At 41.8% G+C, this 21,480-nt stretch overlaps 1 protein-coding gene and 1 pseudogene across 4 annotated transcripts in view; one reads left to right on the top strand and one right to left on the bottom strand.

The window, feature by feature from the left end:
* CCNB3 (cyclin B3) overlaps positions 1–16,819 on the top strand; it is a 48,707-nt gene extending 31,888 nt beyond the window's left edge. For all 4 annotated transcript variants that reach the window (XM_047716484.1, XM_047716485.1, XM_047716483.1 and 1 more), the window contains exons 8-12: positions 7,582–7,719; positions 11,304–11,459; positions 12,275–12,424; positions 16,164–16,294; positions 16,515–16,819. In XM_047716484.1, the coding sequence (XP_047572440.1) occupies positions 7,582–7,719; positions 11,304–11,459; positions 12,275–12,424; positions 16,164–16,294; positions 16,515–16,587 (648 nt within the window). In that variant the 3' untranslated portion in view covers positions 16,588–16,819. The remainder of the gene's footprint in view (positions 1–7,581; positions 7,720–11,303; positions 11,460–12,274; positions 12,425–16,163; positions 16,295–16,514) is intronic.
* Positions 1,807–4,314, bottom strand: LOC125092134 (60S ribosomal protein L7a-like; annotated as a pseudogene).
* Positions 16,820–21,480: the final 4,661 nt, after the last annotated feature.

The following is a 21,480-nucleotide window of genomic DNA, read 5'->3' as shown; positions in this document are numbered from 1 at the left end:
TCTTTGTGATTATTTCTTTTTTCATTTAAAATGTGTGTGTTGTGTTAGCTTGCTTCCATGTGTTTGCATACATGTGCATGCTGTCTTTAATGTTCCTTGCAAAGGTTTCGATCAGCTTTCTGGGCAAAGAACCAGCTCATGGATATATTCATATAACTTTTCCTTTTTAAAATATTTATTGACATCTGTTTTCATATTTGTTATTTTACTCTTAGTTTATTAAAGTTTATTTTGTTGTTTTCCCTAGTTTCTTAAAATGCATGCTTAGTCTAATTTAATTATTTCTGACTTCATAATAAAAGCTTTGAAGTACATATTTTCTTCTAAGTAATATTTCTGAGTATATCTCATTAATTTTGATAGTGTAGCTAACTTGTTTTTTTCCTCAGTAATCTGTGTTTGCAATTTTTATTTCCTCGTTGTGTTTTTTCTTTAAGAATAGTACTTACCATTTTAAAAAAATGCTTTTCTTTACTTTGTTTGGTTTATCCTTTTGTTGTCAATTTCCAGATTTATCATACTGTGTGTTGAGAATGTGACCTGAATGATAATTTCTGTTTTTCTTAAGTTAATGAGATTTTCTTCATGGCTTCAGACATAATGGATTTTTATAAATGATTCACTGATGTTTGTAGAAAATAGGTATTCTCTATAGAATACAAAGATCATTCTATCAATTAATTTTGACTTAATATTATATAATTTATATGCTAATTTATTTTTCTGCTTAACTTATCAAAGTCTAAGATCAGTGTGGTAACCATCCACAATCATTGTTTAGTTAATTTCTCCTGGCATTTCTTCACCCCCTCCATCTCACCTTAAACCCTCTACCCCATACAATTTTTTAACTATAAATTAATATATGCTTATAATATGTGTGTATGTATTCATATAGATTTGTGTATATGTATATGAATAAAATCAACCATTTTCTTCTTATTCATCAGAGGTAACAACTATAAATAATTTAGTGTGTGTATCCTTCTAGATCCTCTTACGGGTATATTATCACTTTTATTAAGTTTTGACTATCCTTTCTTCAAAAATCTTAAATTTTATGAGTAATGCATGAATGTACACACATATAGGCATATATACATATAAAAGTGCAGTTTTTTTAATGAATGTGGGTTTTATGATATTTTGTTATATTAATAGGTCATGCTGTACATATTGCTCTGCATTTTGTGGTTTTAAGAATGGCTTAGTAGGGGCACCTGGGTGGCTCAATTGGTTGAGCGTCTGCCTTCAGCTCAGATCATGATCTCAGAGTCCTGGGATTGAGCCCATGTCGGCTCCCTGCTCAGCAGGGAGCCTGGTTCTCCCTCTCCCTGCTGCTCCCCCTACTTGTACTCTCTCTCTCTATCTCAAATAAATAAATCTTTAAAAAAATAAGAATGTCTTAGTAATCTTTCCATATAATTATAGATCTACCTTATTTTTTTAAAGTGTTGCATAATATTCTATTATATGGATATAGCCCATTATTTAATCAGCTTCTCTAGTGAACCTGTTCTTTTAATTGCCTCTCAAGTATGATGAGATAGTTTGCACACTTTTAGTTTATTTCTGCTTCTATTTTTAGTCAAGATAACTGAGACCTTTAGATCTGTATTATTACTGTTTAATACATTACCTTCCCTACAATAATTGTTTTTGACATAGATATGTTTTCCTTAATTTTGTCCTGTATATCATGAGTCCTTTCAGTCTGAAGATTCAATCTTTCTTTGGCTCAGAGAAAATTTTTTTGAAAGATAATTTTTTATTACTTTCATGTTCAGAAAATTCAACAGCATACACTTAGCCCAGTTTGGTGGCCAGTTCTTTAACCTTTGCTTTTTCCAACTTGGCAATGCAAACCACCAACTATATTTTATTTTATTTTAAATTTTTTATTTCTTTTCAGCGTAACAGTATTAATTGTTTTTGCACCACACCCAGTGCTCCAAGCAATCCGTGCCCTCTCCAATACCCACCACCTGGTTCCCCCAACCTCCCACTCCCCCTTCAAAACCCTCAGATTGTTTTTCAGAGTCCATAGTCTCTCATGGTTCACCTCCCCTTCCAATTTCCCTCAATTCCCTTCTCCTCTCCATCTCCCCTTGTCCTCCATGCTATTTGTTATGCTCCACAAATAAGTGAAACCATGTGATAATTGACTCTCTCTGCTTGACTTATTTCACTCAGCATAATCTCTTCCAGTCCCGTCCATGTTGCTACAAAAGTTGGGTATTCATCCTTTCTGATGGAGGCATAATACTCCATAGTGTATATGGACCACATCTTCCTTATCCATTCGTCCGTTGAAGGGCATCTTGGTTCTTTCCACAGTTTGGCGACCGTGGCCATTGCTGCTATAAACATTGGGGTACAGATGGCCCTTCTTTTCACTACATCTGTATCTTTGGGGTAAATACCCAGTAGTGCAATTGCAGGGTCATAGGGAAGCTCTATTTTTAATTTCTTAAGGAATCTTCACACTGTTCTCCAAAGTGGCTGCACCAACTTGCATTCCCACCAACAGTGTAAGAGGGTCCCCCTTTCTCCACATCCTCTCCAACACACGTTGTTTCCTGTCTTGCTAATTTTGGCCATTCTAAGTGGTGTAAGTTGGTATCTCAATGTGGTTTTAATTTGAATCTCCCTGATGGCTAGTGATGATGAACATTTTTTCATGTGTCTGATAGCCATTTGTATGTCTTCATTGGAGAAGTGTCTGTTCATATCTTCTGCCCATTTTTTTTATCTGATTGACTGTTTTGTGTGTATTGATTTTGAGGAGTTCTTTACAGATCCTGGATATCAACCTTTTATCTGTACTGTCATTTGCAAATATCTTCTCCCATTCCGTGGGTTGCCTCTTTGTTTTGTTGACTGTTTCCTTTGCTGTGCCGAAGCTTTTGATCTTGATAAAGTCTGAAAAATTCATTTTCGCTTTTGTTTCCTTTGCCTTTGGAGACATATCTTGAAAGAAGTTGCTGTGGCTGATATCGAAGAGGTTACTGCCTATGTTCTCCTCTAGGATTCTGATAGATTCCTGTTTCACGTTGAGGTCTTTTATCCATTTTGAGTTTATCTTTGTGTATGGTGTAAGAGAATGGTCAAGACCATTCCATGCTCTTGGATAGGAATAATAAACATTGTTAAAATGTCTATACTGTTAAAATGTCTATACTGTCAGAGCAATCTATACTTTTAATGCCATTCCAATCAAAATTCCACCGGTATTTTTCAAAGAGCTGGACCAAGTAATCCTAAAATTTGTATGGAATCAGAAGAGACCCCGAATCACTAAGGAAATGTTGAAAAACAAAATTAAAACTGGGGGCATCACGTTACCTGATTTCAAGCTTTACTACAAAGCTGTGATCACCAAGACAGCATGATACTGGCATAAAAAACAGACACATAGACCAGTGGAGCAGAGTAGAGAGCCCAGATATGGACTCTCAACTCTATGGGCAAATAATCTTCGACAAAACAGGAAAAAATATACAGTGGAAAAAAGTCTCTTCAGTAAATGGTGCTGGAAAAACTGGACAGCTATATGTAGAAGAATGAAACAAACCACCAAATTTAGATCCAGGACATTACCTCTCCAGTGACAGTGGATCTCATCCTACCTGTCTTTGTAATTGGTCCTAATAGCTTCCACCAGCTTAGTCAGAGCTTCTTTGTCTTCTGAGTTAGCCTGTGTGAAGGCGACAGTGGTGCAGGTCTTCCTGCAGACCAGACACCTCAGCCTGGTTTTCCCCTTGATAATGCAGTAGGGAACCCCCATCTTACAACACAGGGAAGGCAGGAAGACAACCAGCTTAATGGGATCCACGTCATGTGCAATCACTACTAGTTGAACCTTCCTGTTTTCCACCAGGTGGTGATAGTATTAACCCCAACTAGAAGGACAGGCAGCTTCTTAGTGGGGACATCCTCTTTGCCAGTAGCTTTCTCCTCAGTCTGGGCCAACAATCCCTGCTTCTTCTCTTGCTTGGTCTCTGGTCCATATTTGTGGGCCAGCTTAAGCAGTTTAGTAGCTCTTTGGTGGTCCAAGGCCTGGGTGAACTCATTAATCACAGGAGGCGCTTTTAGACATTTATAGTGGATAGCTTTTTGCTGCTGCAGCCTGATGCAACAGGGCCATTTGACAAAGTGGGTGAGGTCCCTTTTGGGCTGGATGTCCTGTCCAATGCCAGAATTCTTGGACCTTTTCTAAAATTGGGGATTGACCACCTTCTTGGCCTCCTGCTTCTTCACAATAGCAGGGGCTGGGGCCATCTTCTTCCCCCCAGCCTTCTTTCCTTTTGGCATCTTGGATGGCTAGAGGAGAGACTGGCTCAGAGAAATTTTTATTATTTATTTCTCTTCGGCCTCTTATCTCATTCTGAGTGTGTGTGTATGTGCATGTGTGTGTATATATCTCCAGAATCTGTTCTTGTGTCTCAGGTTTTCATTTATTATCTTCAACTCTCTCTTACCTCTCAGTTCTGGGAGAATTTTTTAAAGCAGCCTTTGGAATTATTGATTTGACTTTTGTCATAACCGAATGTACTATTCACTTCCTCTATTACATTTTTAATTAAGTAATTGCTTTTTCATCAGAAACTAGTCTTTCTGGATCTGTTCTCTTTTCATACAGTGACCTCTCAGATCTTGTTAAGAGTATACTTTTTAAGTTTATTTCAGTTCTTTGAAGTGGAAAGGTTTCACAAGTAGACACTTGCTCTGGTTTCTCAGAACATTGCTTCTTGAAAAATTACTTGTTCTTTTTTATATAAATGGGTGATTTTCTCCATTTATTCATCTTTGCAGAAGATGGTTTTGAGTTTTAGAATTTGAGATAAATTTTGTCAAACGTGTCTCCTCCTTTGAGACCAAGAGTACTCTTTATATTTTCTATGGTTATTTACTTATTTATTCCCATTTGTTCCTTCTTACCCATCCCTAGGTAAGGAGCATAATCGTTTATGAAGAATTAGAAGGGTGTGCTAGCCAAGGGTGGTTGTGAGGGAGAAACCATTGCTACAGTGTTGAAAGGCTTCTTTGTTTGTTGTAGCTTCTTGAATTATCTAGAGCACTACCACTTTTCTCTAACTGGCACAAAGTCAGTCTCCTCATTTGGAGCCTGATGCTAAGGTGACAGAAAACCATATCATGTGAAGAATAGTTACAGGAAGTCAAGTTATTTGGTCTAGAATGGAAATTTATAGGAGACATGATAACTGTCTTCAGTAGCTGAAGGGCTGTCACAAGAACAATTAGACCTGCTCTGCGTAGTCCTGAGTGGTAGAATTATGTTAGAAGAGTACTGTCTTACATTCAAAGAAGGAGGATTGCTATCACTGACCCTGCTGCTGATTCAAATATTTCTTGACTTCAAATTTCAACCATTCATTCAGATATTGCCCATACTTTACATGTTAACCATTTCATAACAACGTGTTACATGGGTGGCCAAGTGCCTATTGAGACGTACTGGAAAGAGGCTATGTAGGCATTGGCTTTGTCATTTATTCACAGAGGTACCATCCTCAGAAAACTGCTACTTTTCATTCTTACTGTCTTTTTTTTGGTAATTACTTGACCTCAATTTCTTGATACTTAAAGTGGTAGTCATTACCCTTAATCTTCATGAACTCTCTCCATCTCTTACGACATTCCTTTGGAAAATGTGGTAGGCAGAATAAAATGTTCATATCCTAATCCCCAGAATCTATGAATATGTTACTTTATGTGGCAAAGGGAAATTAAAATAGAATATGGAATTAAGATTGTAATCAGCCAAATTTAAGATACAGTGATTATCCTGGATTATCCAAATGGACTCAGTGTAATCACAAGGGTTCTTACGTGTGGAAGAGGGAGGCAGAGAGTAATGCAGTGTGAGAAAGACTGCTGGCCTTGAGGATGGAAGAGACCACAAACCAAGGAATATGGGCAGCTCGCAGAAGTTAGAAGAAGGGTTTTTTTACTAGAACCTGTAGAAAGAAACCCAGTCCTTTTAACACCTTGGTTTTTTTTTTTTTTTTTTTTTTTTTAGCCCAGTGAGTCCCATTTTGCACTTTTGACTTCGAGATCTGTGAGATAATTGAATTTATGTTGCTTTAAGCCACTAAGTGTGTGGTAATTTTTTACATTGCAATAGGAAGCTGGTAAGGATGGATTTCTGAGAAGATCCAAGGCCATATCCCAGGAACAATAAGAACAGCTTCTTGGTATTTCTGTTACTCAGAAATGTAATGCATCTATTGCTGAACTGATGTATTCAGCCATCTTCTGATAATCATCTATTTCCCCAATGCTTCTTATTGGCCTACTTTTTGGACATCTAGGCTTCAGTCAATAGGAGCCTACATAAAGGAGGCCCAATGAAGTAAGGAAATTTTACTAGGATGGTGATTTCTACTCAGTATAAGGAAGAATTTTCCATTAAAACCATTCAAAGAGAGATCAGGCTATATTTGGAGGTCCTATAGCAGAAACTGAACAATTATTTGGTGGGACATTAAAGAGAAGATTCCTGCATTGGTTGAGATGTTGGATAAGTATAGATTTTATTGCTCTTGAATCTAAGAACCTTAAGGGGTTGAGAGGAAGAAGCATCACTGAGGATTGGGAGGACCCCTGTGTGTAGTGCAGATTGTGCCTACACAGGGTTATTAGGGAAGACAAAAGTGGGCGATGGAGTCCGGCTCATACCATTTGTCAAGCTGTATGTTTTGGCTGTGGAGCTGCTCTGCCTTGAGGCAGAGGGACCGTTTGCTAATTCATATAAAGGTATCATTTACTTGATAAGATGTGTGCCTGCAGGGCTGCATTCTCCCAAAGATGTCACTTTTTTTCTCTAATTTGCTCAAAGATGCTTTGTGGGCTGGAACTAACACTGGGTCTAGAGTTCTAGGAGGTAATTTCTTGGGGTTGGTGAAGGCAAGGCAAGGACAGACAAGAGAAAAAAAGGAAGGAGGATTATACTACTAATGCTTTAATCTCTTTCTGCCTTCTCCAGTCCCTCAGCTCACTTCCAAATGGTGCTATTGGTACTTTCTTCCAATCCATAAATTCTAATAACGTATCTAATTGGGAAGAGACCCTACTGAATGAATAAACTAATAAATGAGTCTCTGTATTTTAGAGGTAAAAGAACATGATCTCTTTGGGGGAGTTCACTGTATAATGTAGTAGCAGATGGGGAAAGCAAGAATCTAAGTATTGGAGATCAAGGAGAGAGTGTTCATTCAAGGTGCTCCTAGAGAGATCAAGTGTTCATTCAAGGTGCTCCTAGAGAGATCAAGTGTTCATTCAAGGTGCTCCTAGAGAAGGCAGAGCATCTCTCTCTAATTTATAGGACTGGTCATCTACCTAAATGTGTAGGGATGGATAATGCTGGGGTCCTTAGAGGCACAGGAAGGTCTAGCTAGGCACCTAGCTGAAGCACTTCCCACATTTGTAGCTGAGTCTCAGCTGGCCAGTTCTGGTAGTTCCACTGTCCTCAATGCCACAGACCAGATAGTTTAGATCTACTGGTTGTGACCTTGGGGTGGGACCATATGGCAGATTCCTGTTTGTGTCTTCCTCCAGATGACCTTTGAGATGAGTCATGAGACCCTGTACTTGGCAGTGAAACTGGTGGATCACTACCTTATGGAGGTAGTATGCAAGAGGGACAAGCTACAACTCCTTGGTTCCACGGCGTTTCTGATTGCAGCAAAATTTGAGGTGAGCCTGAGTTCATAGACCCTGGAGAAAAATGATCAAGTTTCTAGCCATGTCTGATATATATGTATGTATTTGTATACATAAATGGGAATATAGTAGGTATATGCATATGTATCATCTACATGTAGATACACCTTCGCACACATACATGCATTTACATTTGCATATATGTGCACCTGTGTGTGTGTGTGTGTGTATAATTATATACATACACACACAAATAATATCTCCTACCTTTTTTTGGTTGGTCTTCCCCAGAGGGATGCTGGTGTTGAGTGGCAAGGGTGGTATGTTTGTTTCCTGGCGTCCACAGGGTTCTTTCACTTCTTCTTTGAAGATGTGTGTATTTGGGCATGTGCTTAGTTAAGTACTTCTTTCTGATCCATAATTCTCCGCCTACCCTGCACTCTTTTCTTCTTCTACCAACTTCATCTCCACCTAGTCTCCACTGCATAGTCTTGAACTGCATAGATAAGAAAGCAGTTCCAAACCTCAGTGCCGGAGACATTTAAGGGAACATGGCCTGCTACAGATGGTAGTGAGTCTGGGTGAAACGGTTATTTTTGAAGTAGCATTATAAAAGCAAGTAGCTTTCCTTTTCTTTCTTTGAAGATGTATCCATTCACTTTAGGGGGAGAGAGTATAGAGGGAGGGGCAGAGAAAGAGGGTGACTCTAGAAGCAGACTCCCTCGCATGTGGGGCTTGATTCCAGGACCCTAAGATCATGACCTGAGCCGAAATCAAGAGTCGGCCATGTAACTGACTGAGCCACCCAGGTGCTCTGCTGGCCTTTCTTTCATAAATGTAAACCATCTAATTTCTCTGAGTCTTTCCTCTTCCTCAGATGCTAAATGATCCTGTTCAACTGTGATATTTCCATGGATAGGCTACTTGTGTGAAATCTTGGGGTTTAGAAGCAGAGGGGTAGCAACTTTTACTGAATTTAAAGAGCTTCAGAACTGTGGGTTTGTTTTCGTGCTCCCTGACTTGCTCCCTCCCCAGCTTTACCCTTAACTTGCTTCTTGTCTCCCTTACTCCTGTACTCCCTCCCTCCCTCATTCCAGTCCTCCCTCTTTTGCTTCTTACTTGCCTCCCTTTCTTGCAGCTCTTGCTTCTCTTCCGTCCTTGCTTCACTTCTACCCTTGCTCCTTAACTCTCTTCCTTTTTCCAGCCTTCTCTCAATCCCTCCCTCATCCCTCCCTTGATTCTTCCATCCCTGCCTTGCGCACTCATTCACTACAAACTGGGTTTCCTTCCTGTATCACTCCTTCCTTCCCTCCCTAGTTCCCTCTCTCCCCTTCTCCTACCCTTCTTCCAGCCATCCCTCCTTCTGTGTCTCTTTTCCGGCCACCTTATCCCTTCCACCTCCCTCCCTCACTCTGGACCATTCCATCCTCTTTCCTCCCTCCCTTACTCCTTTCCCCCCTTTATTTTCCCTTCCTTTGCTCTTTTCTCTCGGTCCCATCTCTCCTCACTCCCCACCTCATTCTTTTCATGCTGCTCTCCCTTCCTGTCTTTTGCTTCCCTCTTCCATCCCTTCCCTCCTCCCTTTTCTGTTTATTCCTTCTCTCCCTTCTTCACATGCTCCTTCCCTCTCTACCTCCCACCCTTGCTTCCTGGTACCCTGGCACCATGACTCCCTCTAATTCTAGCTGCCTCCCACCTTCTTTCTCTCATCTCCTTCTTCCCTTGCTTCTTCTCCCTCTTCCCCCTTCTGCCTTTCCTCCTTTCCTTACTATTTACCTCTTGGGTTCACTTCCTTCCCTACTCATTTGCTCCCTGGTTCGCTTGCTCCCCCTCACTCTCTGCTCCCTCCAAGCTCCCCCTCTTGATTGCTGCCTCTCCCTCTCCAGTGTTCATTTCCTCCCACCCACTATCACTGGCTCTAGTCTATCCTCTCTCTCTCTCTGCCCCTGGCTATTTTCCCTCCTACCCACCTTCTCTGACTCACTTCTCCCCTCTGTCCCTTCCTTCCTCTCTTTCCTCCTCCTTCCCCTTTTCCCTTCCTCTTCTCTCACTCTCTCCCTTGCTCCCTCCTTTGCTGCTTCCCTCTCTGGCTCATTTCCCTCCCTGATTACACACTACCTGGCTCATTCCTTGTTCTCCTTCTCTCTCCTCCCTCCTCTTTCCTTCTCCTCCCTAGGGCCATCCTTGTGGCTTAGCGCAGGGTATTAAGTACTAAGGTATTAAGTTCTCCATGCCTTAGCCTCAAGAGAATTAAAAAGAAGTTGGGGGTCCCTGGCTGACAGCCTAAGGAGGAACAAGGTGCAAAGAGGTACTTCCTAGCAAATCTGGGAACCAAGAGTACCCCTGTTGTGGTTATCAGGATGAAGGGTCCCCACTATGTTTTTTGGAGAAGGGATGTCTTCCTCTCACAGGATTGAGAAGTACAGAAAGACTTTTGCAAGGGGAAGTGTGGAGATGGTATGAGAAGAGAAGAAAGAAAGGAACCACTAGTGAGTAGGGCAAAGGAAGGGAGAGTTTCTTGTCCTGGTGCTGCTCCTAGGTTGCTGTATGAACTTGAGCAATTTGCCTTCTTTTTCTGTGCCTAATTTCCTTGTCTGTAAAACTAAGGGTTAATCTAGTCTGAGATATCAAAGTAGAAAGACAGAGAAAGGTGTGGAAAGAATGCTGGGGTGGGCAGTTAGATACAGCTGGATAAAAGATTCAGGAGTCTTCCAGCTTCCTGTTCCTCTCCCCCAAACCACAGTTCACCCCGCAGAGGGCAGGACATAATAAGGTGCTTCCCAGTTAAGGGTTCTTCTCACCCTTGGCTTGGTCTGGATCTTCCTAGTCTGGCCCCCATGAGCATTTCCTCCCCCAAACCCCCTGCAGTCCTCAGTCTCTGCTTGGGCTCTCTCCGTGCTTGTCTGCCTGTCTCTCACTGCCTGCTACCTGAGGGCCGCCCCCTTCCCAAACGTCCTTGTTCATTTCTTAGACTGCGAAACAAAGTGCCATCTTATTTTCCATCGCTAGCTCCACTTTCTGTCGTCTTTTTTCCTCCCTTTCCCCAGAGCAGGTCTTAGATTTCCCATTCCCAGCTTTCACTCATTAGAAAAGAGATCATTGCTCTGGGTTCCTGTGCCATATTATGCCACTCCGGACAGTGTAAGAATCTACCCCCCACCCCAAGGCCTGATTCTCTCTCCTGTGGTGCAGTTTTGGGGGCAGATTTCTCCTCTGTCTCTGATTTTGTTTTTCAGAAGGGCTACTCAAATCAACCAGAAGTTTGGGGCACCTGGGTGGCTCAGTGGGTTAAGCCGCTGCCTTCAGCTCGGGTCATGATCTCAGAGTCCTGGGATCGAGCCCCGCATCGGGCTCTCTGCTCAGCGGGGAGCCTGCTTCCTCCTCTCTCTCTGCCTGCCTCTCTGCCTGCTTGTGATCTCTCTGTCAAATAAATAAGTAAAATCTTTAAAAAAAAAAATCAACCAGAAGTTTGCTCTCAGAGCGAGCCTGAAGTTTTATGCTGGGAAATGTTATTGCCTTCTATCTTTCACTTCTCTCCCCCACTGCCTTTTATCTCAAAGCACAGAGCAGTAGGCTTTCTTGGCCTGGTTCTGACTATCTCTCCTCCCCACCCATAGGAGTCCTGCCCACCTTGTGTGGATGACTTCCTATATATCTGTGATGATATTTATCAGCGAGATGAGATGCTCACCATGGAAATCAGCATCCTGCAGACTCTCAAATTTGATATCAACATTCCCATCGCCTATCATTTCCTGCGCAGATATGCTAGGGTAAGAGGGAAGAGGCGTATCCTCATTCTCCCACTATTGGGTTGGTCCCCTCCATACCCAGAATGGCTGCTTGAATGGTAGGGAAAGGGAAAGGGGCAACAGGGGCGAAGTGAATTTCTTCTTCAATCCACCCTCTTAGATTGAACATCTTTATGACGTGTGGGAGAAACAAAATTGAAGATTTTCTTTGTGTGCCTTTATATTTTGAGGTGAAGGCAGTGTAGAGGAGGGGAAGAAGAGTCTTTGATCAGAAAGGGACACGTGGGAAGTTGGGAGGAGATGCTGGTAAAGTTCTCTTCCTTCGTCTTAGTATTGGTTACAGGTGAGGTCACTTTATAATTACTTATTGTATTCTGCAAGTACATGTGTGTACTTTCTTCTATGTGTGTGTTTATAAGTTATAATTTCTAAAAAAGATTCAGTCAAGAAAATGGAAATTCTTTTGGAGCATGGAATATTTCTGGGGTGGAGCCAGGTGCAAAGTTATAATTGGAAGGCTTTGGCTCTTAAAAGGATAACTTACAAAGAAAAGGGAGGTTGGGGGGAAGGTACCACAAGGACACTTGATAATTTGGTTAAAAATTCTAAAGGTAGCAAAGCCCATTGGCTGACTTCAGAATCCCTGCCTGAAAGATTCTGTGCTTTTGGGGGTAGGGTCCTTAGTGTGAGTCATGGTGGCAAGAGAAGTGAATTGTTCAGGCAGAGAGCCATTTAGGCCTGAGGTGGGATAACTGGAGAGAGTGGATACAGAGGGTCTTCTGCTGGGTGCTGCTTTTCCGAATTGATTGCTGAGCAAGTCTTGTTGCTACCTGTAGTGTCTCCGTGCCAGCATGAAGACGCTGACTTTGTCCCGCTTCATCTGTGAGATGACTCTGCAGGAATACGACTATGTCCAGGAGAGGGCTTCCAAGCTAGCTGCTGGCTCCTTCCTCCTGGCCCTCTACATGAAGAAGCTCGGACACCGGGTAAGCACTTGCTGGGGACATGGAGTAGAGCTTTAAAAGCACAGAGTCAGCAACCTAAGTGTCCGTTGATGGATGAATGAATAAAGAAGATGTGGTGTGTACACACACACACACACACACACACACACACACAGAGGGATATTGCTTAGCCATAAAGAATAAAATCTTACAATTTGTGACAACATGAATAGACCTAGAGGATATTATACTAAGTGAAATAAGTCAGAGAAAGACAAATGTTGTATTATTTCACTTATATGTGGGGTCTAAAAAAACAAAACAGGGGGCACCTGGTGGCTCAGTTGGTTAAACATCTGCCTTTGGCTCAGGTCATGATCCCAGGGTCCTGGGATCGAGCCACATGTCAGGCTCCCTGCTCAGTGGGGAGCCTGCTTCTCCATCTGCTGCTTCCCCAGCTTGTGCTCTCTCTCTCTCTCTCACTCTCTGTCTCAGATAAATAATTAAAATCTTTTAAAAAATTAAAAAAAAAACAGGAACAGATTTATAAATATAGAGAACAAACTAGTGAGGGGAGAAGGGCGGGGAGGGAAGGGCAAAATAAGTGTAGGGGATTAAAAGGTACAGTTTTGCAGTTACAAATTAAATAAGTCTTGGGGATGTAAAGTACAGCATAGGAGGTATAGTCAGTAACATTGTAATGACACTGTATGGTGACAGATGGTGACTACACTTATATGGTGAGTGTTTCGTAATATATGAACACTGAATCACTGTGTTATACACCTGAAGCTAATATAGTATTGTATGTCACCTATACATCAGTTAAAAGCAAGAAAACACGGAGTCAGTTCAGATGGAAGGTGTAAAGTGGGGTCATGGGAAACTCAGTGATAAAACTGCCATGCACCCATAGTTATAAATTCTTTGACATGTTAGGAGTTAGGACATGTTAGGAGCCTGGCTGCTTAAAGGGTTTTATTTTATTTTCCTTAGTCACAGTACTCTTTATTCCAAAGAAAGCTTACTTGAGAACATGATATTGTAAAACAGATTAATATGAAATAATTCTGGTTGCAACAGGTGGTAGGATGGGCCCCCTTCTTACCTGACCTCAGTCCACCCATGCCCCTTGCAGTCCCCCCAACAAGGTTGCCCCCCACTTCCCCAAGAGCGCTCATTGGAACAGAATTTGAGAAGCACAGACCCAGAGTCATGAAAGCAACTGTCCTTGTGTATAATGGAGGACTCCGAGGTATAGTATAGTAGTCTTCTCTGAAGAGGAAGGTCCCTAAAGCCTCCTTCTCCCGTACAAATAAAACTCACTTGTAAGCCCCTCCAACTTGGAAGTCCTGCAGCCACTACTCTTGGGAAAACCTCTCTGTACTGAGATTGCTCTAAACAGTTGTGTGAACTTGGACAAGTCATACTGAAATTTCTTGTGACAGAAAAAGCATTCAGTAAATGGCAGTGATGATGACGAAAAGGAAAAAAATGGCTAAAACTTAGTGATTAGACAGTGATCTGAGCAGTTTGTATATTAACTCATTTAATCTTCACAAGATCAGTACTGTTATCCCTACTTTACAGATAAGAAATAACTTCCTATGTTTTGCTAATGAGAGGCAGAGCTAGTCTTTGGGGATTAAGAGTAGCATTCAAATTGGATATCTACTATATCATCAGAATTGATGTGGCCATTGCTTTGGTAATGTGGCCCTGGAGAGGCCCCATGCTGTGCCAGGCTTTGATCTTTAGATCCTGGGGAAATGTGGTAGGTGCTGAGGGGGACAACTGAGGGACTCAGGGCAGCAAACTGCCTGCCAGCCAGTATAGAAATAGTTCTGTGTTTTCACCCTTGGCATGGTTGCACCAGTGAGTATCAGCTGAGTGTCAGCCCTGATCTGAACTCGGGTAGGATGGCCCCACTGTCCTCTATGCTATGTATACCCCTTCTATAGAGAAGAAAGGCTTCACAGCGGAGGTGACTTTTGAGTTGGGTCTTGAAAGATGAGTAGGTACCTGTGAGAGAAGACATTCTAGGTAAAGAGAATGATAATTGACCTGATGTGAAGGCAATGAGAAGAGTGTGCTGTATTTAGGGCAGAATAAAGCACTTCCTATAAAGCGAGCAGAGGATAAATATTAATAGGGAGTGGTGAGAGATGAGACCGGAATGGTAGGGTGTAGTCAGATTGTGAGAGACCTAGGATACCAAGTGGAGAGACCTCCTTTATATGAAGGCATTGGAAGGTTTTGAGGCAGGGGAGTGACCTACTCCTCTTTGTGTGTTGTGGAAACAGCACTGGTTTGCAGTACAGAAGGTGAATTAAATGAGAGGTAGTATAAAAGTGGGAACACCACATTGAGTATAAAAGTGGGAACAATAGCTAGTAAGCTTTCATAATAGTCAAGGTGAAGCACTGGGGCCTGAACCTGTGCAGTGACAATGGTTCCATTAATTTTATTTGACACAGTGAATATAATGTGTTACTTCCCTCCTCAGCATGCCAATGATTGCCCTTTACTGGTGGCAGTGGTTTCTAAACAATATTCAGTAGAGCCCTGGGATTCCTGTAAAAGTGTCTCCCGGGCCATGTAAAAAGTGAAGGGATCCAAATTGGTGGGCTTGTTAGCTCTCACTCCCAATTCCAGGTAGATATTTGGGCTACCATGTAAGATATTTGGAGGGGAGAGGGAGTTTGGGGAAAGTAATTTAAGACACTTTTAGAAAACCATTGCCTTATAGAATAAACCTTCTCTTCTTTACCTATGGAGCTCCCACTTGTCTTTCCACCCACTGTAGATGGGCTGTCCTCTACAAAGCTTTCTGTGATTCTCCTGGCCAAAGTTCATGGGTCCTGCTGCTCTGTTTCTCCAGTGTCCCTTTCTCACTTCCATCGTAGACCTTCCCACACATTCTGTAATTCTCTGTGTGCATGGCAGTCTCCCCCACTACACATTCCTTAGGGGCAGGGGACTTGGTGATCTTTGTATTTGCAGCAGCCTACACAGAGCTTGGCACTAGTAATCCTAGCTAGCCTCGTTTGGGCACTCACTTTGTGCTAGGCTCTGTTCCATTGTGCCTTGTGTGCACACCTTAACTCATCCGCTTCTATGATGCAATTACTGTAATGATCCCCATTTGGCATAGTGGGAAACCGGGGCACAAAGAAATTAATAACTGGCTCAAGTCCATGCTGTTGGTGGAGCTTGAATTTGAACGCAAGCCATTTGCTTCGGGAACCTTTGCTCTTAAACGCCCTGCTGTATCACTTCTGCCACATAAGAAGCATCCATAAAATTGAATGAGAAAATAAATGCATAGAGCGATAGCTCTTAGAGCCAGAGAAGAGAAACTACCTTAAATTCCCATTGTCTGTTGACTTGGAATCTTAAGTTTGTTTTGAGGTTTGCCGGGCCATTGGCTCTTGACCTGAGAGTGAGTAAATTACAAAGTCAGTTATGTTCCTTAGATTCTTCACTGGATTTCAGCTTACACGAATACCTACAACCAGGGCTAATATCCAGCTGGTACCTGTGGATATATGGTACTTACATACATCTGGATAGCCATACCATTAGTTTGCAGCTGGAGCCTAGTGTCTTCTAGGAAGTTCTCTATACTTACTGGTCAGTGTCTGTGCTGTATGCGTTTTTGAAATGTTTAACCATCTTCTCTGCCTATGCCATGTATACAAAGTCTGGACTTGGGATAGTAGAGATAGAGGAAGGGTTTGCTTTCTGTGGTAAAAGTCACTGTTCATTTTGCTTCTTCCAGGCTCCTGCCCTGGAGTATTACAGTGGCTACAAAACCTCTGATCTTCACCCCTTGGTCAAGCAGCTAAACACCCTGCTGACATTGCGTCCTTGCAACAAGCTCAAGACTGTGCATTCCAAATATTCTCACCAGTAAGTACCAAGCTCCAATTGAGGAGAGGTTTGTGCTCAGCCATGAGGAGGCACAGACTAGCCTCACTCAAGGAAAAAGAAAGATTCAGTACTGTTCGCCTCACTTTCTGATCTAGGGTTAAACCAACATAGGGAACCAAGGGTCCTATGTTGTACTTATTTCAAGGATTCTGTTTTCTTTGGCTTATTTTATGCTAAGCTGACCCCTCTTCCTTTGCAGGGTCTTCTTTGAGGTCACCAAAATCCCCCCCTTGGACATGTCGAAGCTAGAGGAGATGCTGAACTCCTGCTAAGTCTGAGGCTGAGGAGCTGGCGTGTGGGCAGCGGCCCCCAGGGCCAGGCAGGCATTGAAATAGGCTGTTATTTATTCTATCTTTGAATTTGTCTTTTGATCACTTTTCTTTTTTACTCTTTCGTTTGTCTTTTCCCAAATTGATAGTCTTGTAAATATTTAGCTTTTTATGAAAGAAAAGAAATTATTATAGTATTTGGTTAGAAATTTAATAAAAAAATGAATGTTTGTTGCAAAAAGGGCTCACGTCCCCTCTTCTTGCTCAGGAGCCCCATGTGTAGCCCAGGGATGTTTTTCCCTGTGCCTCAAGGATCTAAGTTATCCAATTTCCTTCTCTAGTTGGAGACTTTCTCTTCATGGGAAGAAGAATTGAATTAGGGTATAAATTGAAGGCTGAGTCTATACAAGGAGGATCCTTGGGGGTGGGTGTCCCATTCAGAGAGTGAGAGAGAGCTCTACCAGACAGACAGGCCTCAGTGTTCAGATCTGGGGCAGCTGGGAGTGTGGGTGTAATACCATTTGGTCCCCATCTCAGGTTGCTTGCTTTCTTTGTTTCTTCCTGGATGTCAAAGAGATGGGGAATTAGGATTTTAACCCCAGTATAGCACTACTTTCATAGTTAAGCAGCTTTCTAGAGTCTAAATTTGAAAAGCTGCTTCTACTGGCATGCCAGAATCTCTTTTGGACCTTATCTTGTGTCAAGAGGAGAAATTTCCATCTGTGAAATTGGTGAGATGTCCCATGAATGCAGGCATCAACCATTTGCCCAATGTTCATTCATAAAGCCTTCAGGAGGTTCTACTATCTCTCCCTATTCTACTTTTGGGGAGATGCGTACTGGTACAGCTATCCTGGTTATTAACAGAGGAGCTGAATCTACTCTGACAGTTGATGAAGAGCCACTGCCTTAAATCTTTTTTTTTGAAGATTGTATTTATTTATTTGACAGAGACAGTGAGAGAGGGAACACAAGCAGGGGGAGTGGGTGAGGGAGAAGCAGGCTTCCCGCAGAGCAGGGAGCCCAATGCAGGGCTCGATCCCAGGACCCTGGGATCATGACCTGAGTCGAAGGCAGATGCGTAACGATGGAGTCACCCTGGCGCCTTGAAGAGCCCCTGCCTTAATCCTGCCTCTAAAATCTCTGTGACCTCCACACAATCTAGCAACTGAATTAAGTAATGTCTGTCGCAGCAGCAGATCTCTAGGACTCTGTTTTGAATATCAGTCCTGAGGGTGGAAATCTGGTGGAGGGGACAATTGATGGAGAACTCGTAGGGAAAATACCTCCACAGTTCTGGCCCCAGACTCCCCATGCTAGTCTGGTCACATCCTGTGTTGTGGATGGGAATAGGATGGAGAGCACTCTGAGCCCTTAAATGTCTTAGTGCTTGCTTTATTTCTGTGTCAGTTTCCCACTTCCCCTCCAAAGTTGCTTTGCCTTGGTGACCAGACATCACTGGGTTCCCTCCTGCCCCGCTCCATTACTTTGCAGAGTGACTAGAGGGTATAACCAGAGGTCTAAGTTGTTAGGCAGTGATTCACTTTGTATAGCCAACTTTACATAAACATGCTGAAAGCCCTAGGCTGGAATCCCTCTTGCAAATTCCAGCCTCACTGAAAGGAAGTATCTTATATTTGCTTTTTAATTCGGGAGCTTCATCAGAGGAAAAAAATGAACTGATTTGATTATTCTGCCCCCTCCCCACTTTTTTTTCAACTCTGTCCTTTAGACGTGATCATGGAACCATCAATCACTCTTGTTATTGTGCATGTCTGAAAATTTATATTACATTTATCATTACTTCAAAATTAAGACAACTATTAGACCTGGATCTTGTTATTTAGTTCTTATTAAAGAAACACATCTAATTTTTTTAATCCTTAATTAATTAATTAATTAATTAATTAATTTCTATTATGTTAGTCACCATATAGTATATCATTAGTTTTTGATGTAGTATTCCATGATTCACTGTGTATAACACCCAGTGCTCCATGCATTTGTTCCCCCTGCCTTTGGAGATGTGTCTTGAAAGAAGTTGCTGTGGTCGATGTTGAAAAGGTTACTGTCTATGTTCTCCTCTAGGATTTTGATGAAGTCCTGTCTCACGTTGAGGTCTTTCATCCATTTTGAGTTTATCTTTGTGTACGGTGTAAGAGAATGGTTGAGTTTCAGTTTTCTCTACATAGCTGTCCAATTTTCCCAGCACCATTTATTGAAGTGACTGTCTTTTTTCCAGTCGATATTATTTCCTGCTTTGTCAAAGATTATTTGACCATAGAGTTGAGGGTCCATATCTGGATGCCCTACTCTGTTTCATTGGTCTCTGTGTCTGTTTTTTTTTTTTTTAAAGATTTTATTTATTTATTTGACAGACAGAGATCACAGGTAGGCAGAGAGGCAGGCAGAGAGAGGAAGGGAAGCAGGCTCCCCGCTGAGCAGAGAGCCCGATGTGGGGCTCGATCCCAGGACCCTGGGATCATGACCTGAGCTGAAGGCAGAGGCTTTAACCCGCTGAGCCACCCAGGCGCCCCTCTGTGTCTGTTTTTGTGCCAGTACCATGCTGTCTTAGTGATCACATCTTTGTAGTAAAGCTTGAAATCAGGCACTGTGATGCCCCCAGCTTTGTTTTTCTTTTTCAACATTTCCTTAGCAATTCGGGGTCTCTTCTGATTCCATACAAATTTTAGGATTGTTTGCTCCAGCTCTTTGAGAAATGCTGGTGGAATTTTGATCGGAATGGCATTCAAAGTATAGATTGCTCTGGGCAGCATAGACATTTTAATAATGTTTATTCTTCCAATCCATGAGCATGGAATGCTTTTCCATATTTTTGTGTCTTCTTCAATTTCTTTCATAAGTGTTCTGTAGCTCCTTGAGTACAGATCCTTTACCTCTCTGGTTAGGTTTATTCCCAGGTATGTTATGGTTCTTGGTGCTATAGTAAATGGAATCAGTTCTCTAATTTCCCTTTCTATAGTTTCATCATTAGTGCTTAGGAAAGCAACTGATTTCTGTGCATTGATTTTGTATCCTGCCACATTACTGAATTGCTGTATGAGTTCTAGTAATTTGGGGGTGGAGTCTTTTGGGTTTTCCATATAAAGTATAATGTCATCTTCAAAGAGAGTTTGACTTCTTCTTTATCAGTTTGAATACATTTTATTTCATTTTTTGTCTGATTGCTGTTGGTAGGACTTATAGTACTATGTTGAACAATAGTGGTGAGAGTGGTCACCCTTGTCATGTTCTTGATCTTAAGGGAAAGGCTCTCAGCTTTTCCCCTTTGAGAATGGTATTTGCTGTGGGCTTTTCATATGTGGTTTTTAAGAAATTGAGGAATGTTGGGGCACTTGGGTGGCTCAGTGGGTTAAAGCCTCTGCCTTCGGCTCAGGTCATGGTCCCAGGGTCCTGGGATCGAGCCCCATGTCCAGTTCTCTGCTCCACGGGGAGCCTGCTTCCTCCTCTCTCTCTCTCTGCCTGCCTCTCTGCCTGCTTGTGATCTCTGTCTGTCAAATAAATAAATAAAATCTTAAAAAAAAAGAAATTGAGGAATGTTCCCTTGATCCCTACACTCTGAAGAGTTTTAATCAGGAAATGATGCTGTATTTTGTCAAATGCTTTTGCATCTGTTGAGAGGACCATAAGGTTCTTGTCTCTTCTCTTAGTAATGTGTTCTATCACACTAACTGATTTGTGAATGTTGAACCACCCTTGCCTCCCAGGGATAAATCCCACCTGGTCGTGATAGATAATCGTTTTAATGTAGTGTTGGATCCTATTAGCCAGGTTCTTGTTGAGAATTCTGGCATCCATATTCATCAAGGATATTGGACTATAATTCTATTTGATGGGGTCTTTGCATGGTTGGAGTCAAGGTAATATTGGCTTCATAGAATGAATTTGGAAGTTTTCCTTCTGTTTCTATTTCTTGAAACAACTTCAGAAGAATAGGTATTATTTCTTCTTTGAATGTTTGGTAGAATTCCTCAGGGAATCCATCAGGCTCTGGGTTCTTGATTTTTTTTGGAGGTTTTTGATCACTGCTTCAATCTTGTTACTGGTTATTGGTCTATTCCAGTTGTCAATTTCTTCCTGTTTCAGGCTTGGTAGTTTATAGGTTTCCTGGAAGGCATCCATTTCCTCCAGGTTGCTTAATTTATTGGTATTTATTTGTTGATAATAACCTCTAATAATTGTTTCTATTTCCTTATTGTTAGTCGTGATCACTCCCCTTTCATTCATAATCTTATCAGTTTGGGTCCCTTCTCTTTCCTTTTTGATAAGTCCTGCTAGTGGTTTATTCATCTTATTAATTTTTTTAAAAAACCAGCTTCTAATTTCGTTGATGTGATCTACTGTATGTCTGGTTTCTAATTCATTGATTTCTGCTCTTTTCTTAGTTATTTCTCTTCTTGTGTGTGGCTTAGGCTTTATTTGTTGTTCTTTCTCCAGTTCTGTAAGGTATAAAGTTAATTTGTATATTCGGGTTTTTTCTATTTTTTTGAGTGAGTCCTGGATAGCTAAGTATTTCCGCCTTCGGACTGCCTTTGCAAATCCCATAGGTTTTGGACTGATGTGTTTTGATTATCCTTGGTTTCCATGAATTGTTCAAGTTTTTCTTTGATTTCCTGATTGACCCAAACCTTCTTTTTTTAAATTTTTTATTATTTTTTAAAGATTGTATTTATTTATTTGACAGACAGAGATCACAAGTAGGCATAGAGAAGGAGTGGAGGAAGCAGGCTTCCCGCCGAGCAGAGAGCCCGATGTGGGGCTCGATCCCAGGACCCTGAGATCATGACCTGAGCTGAAAGCAGAGGACTTAGCCACTGAGCCACCCAGGCGCCCCCAAACCTTCTTTTTTTTTTTTTTAACGATTTTATTTATTTG

This window comes from Lutra lutra, chromosome X (genome assembly GCF_902655055.1).
Source record: "Lutra lutra chromosome X, mLutLut1.2, whole genome shotgun sequence".
Classification (NCBI taxonomy): domain Eukaryota; kingdom Metazoa; phylum Chordata; class Mammalia; order Carnivora; family Mustelidae; genus Lutra; species Lutra lutra.
The sequence above is the reverse complement of the archived record's forward strand: the minus strand, read 5'-3'. Positions and strand labels throughout refer to the sequence as shown.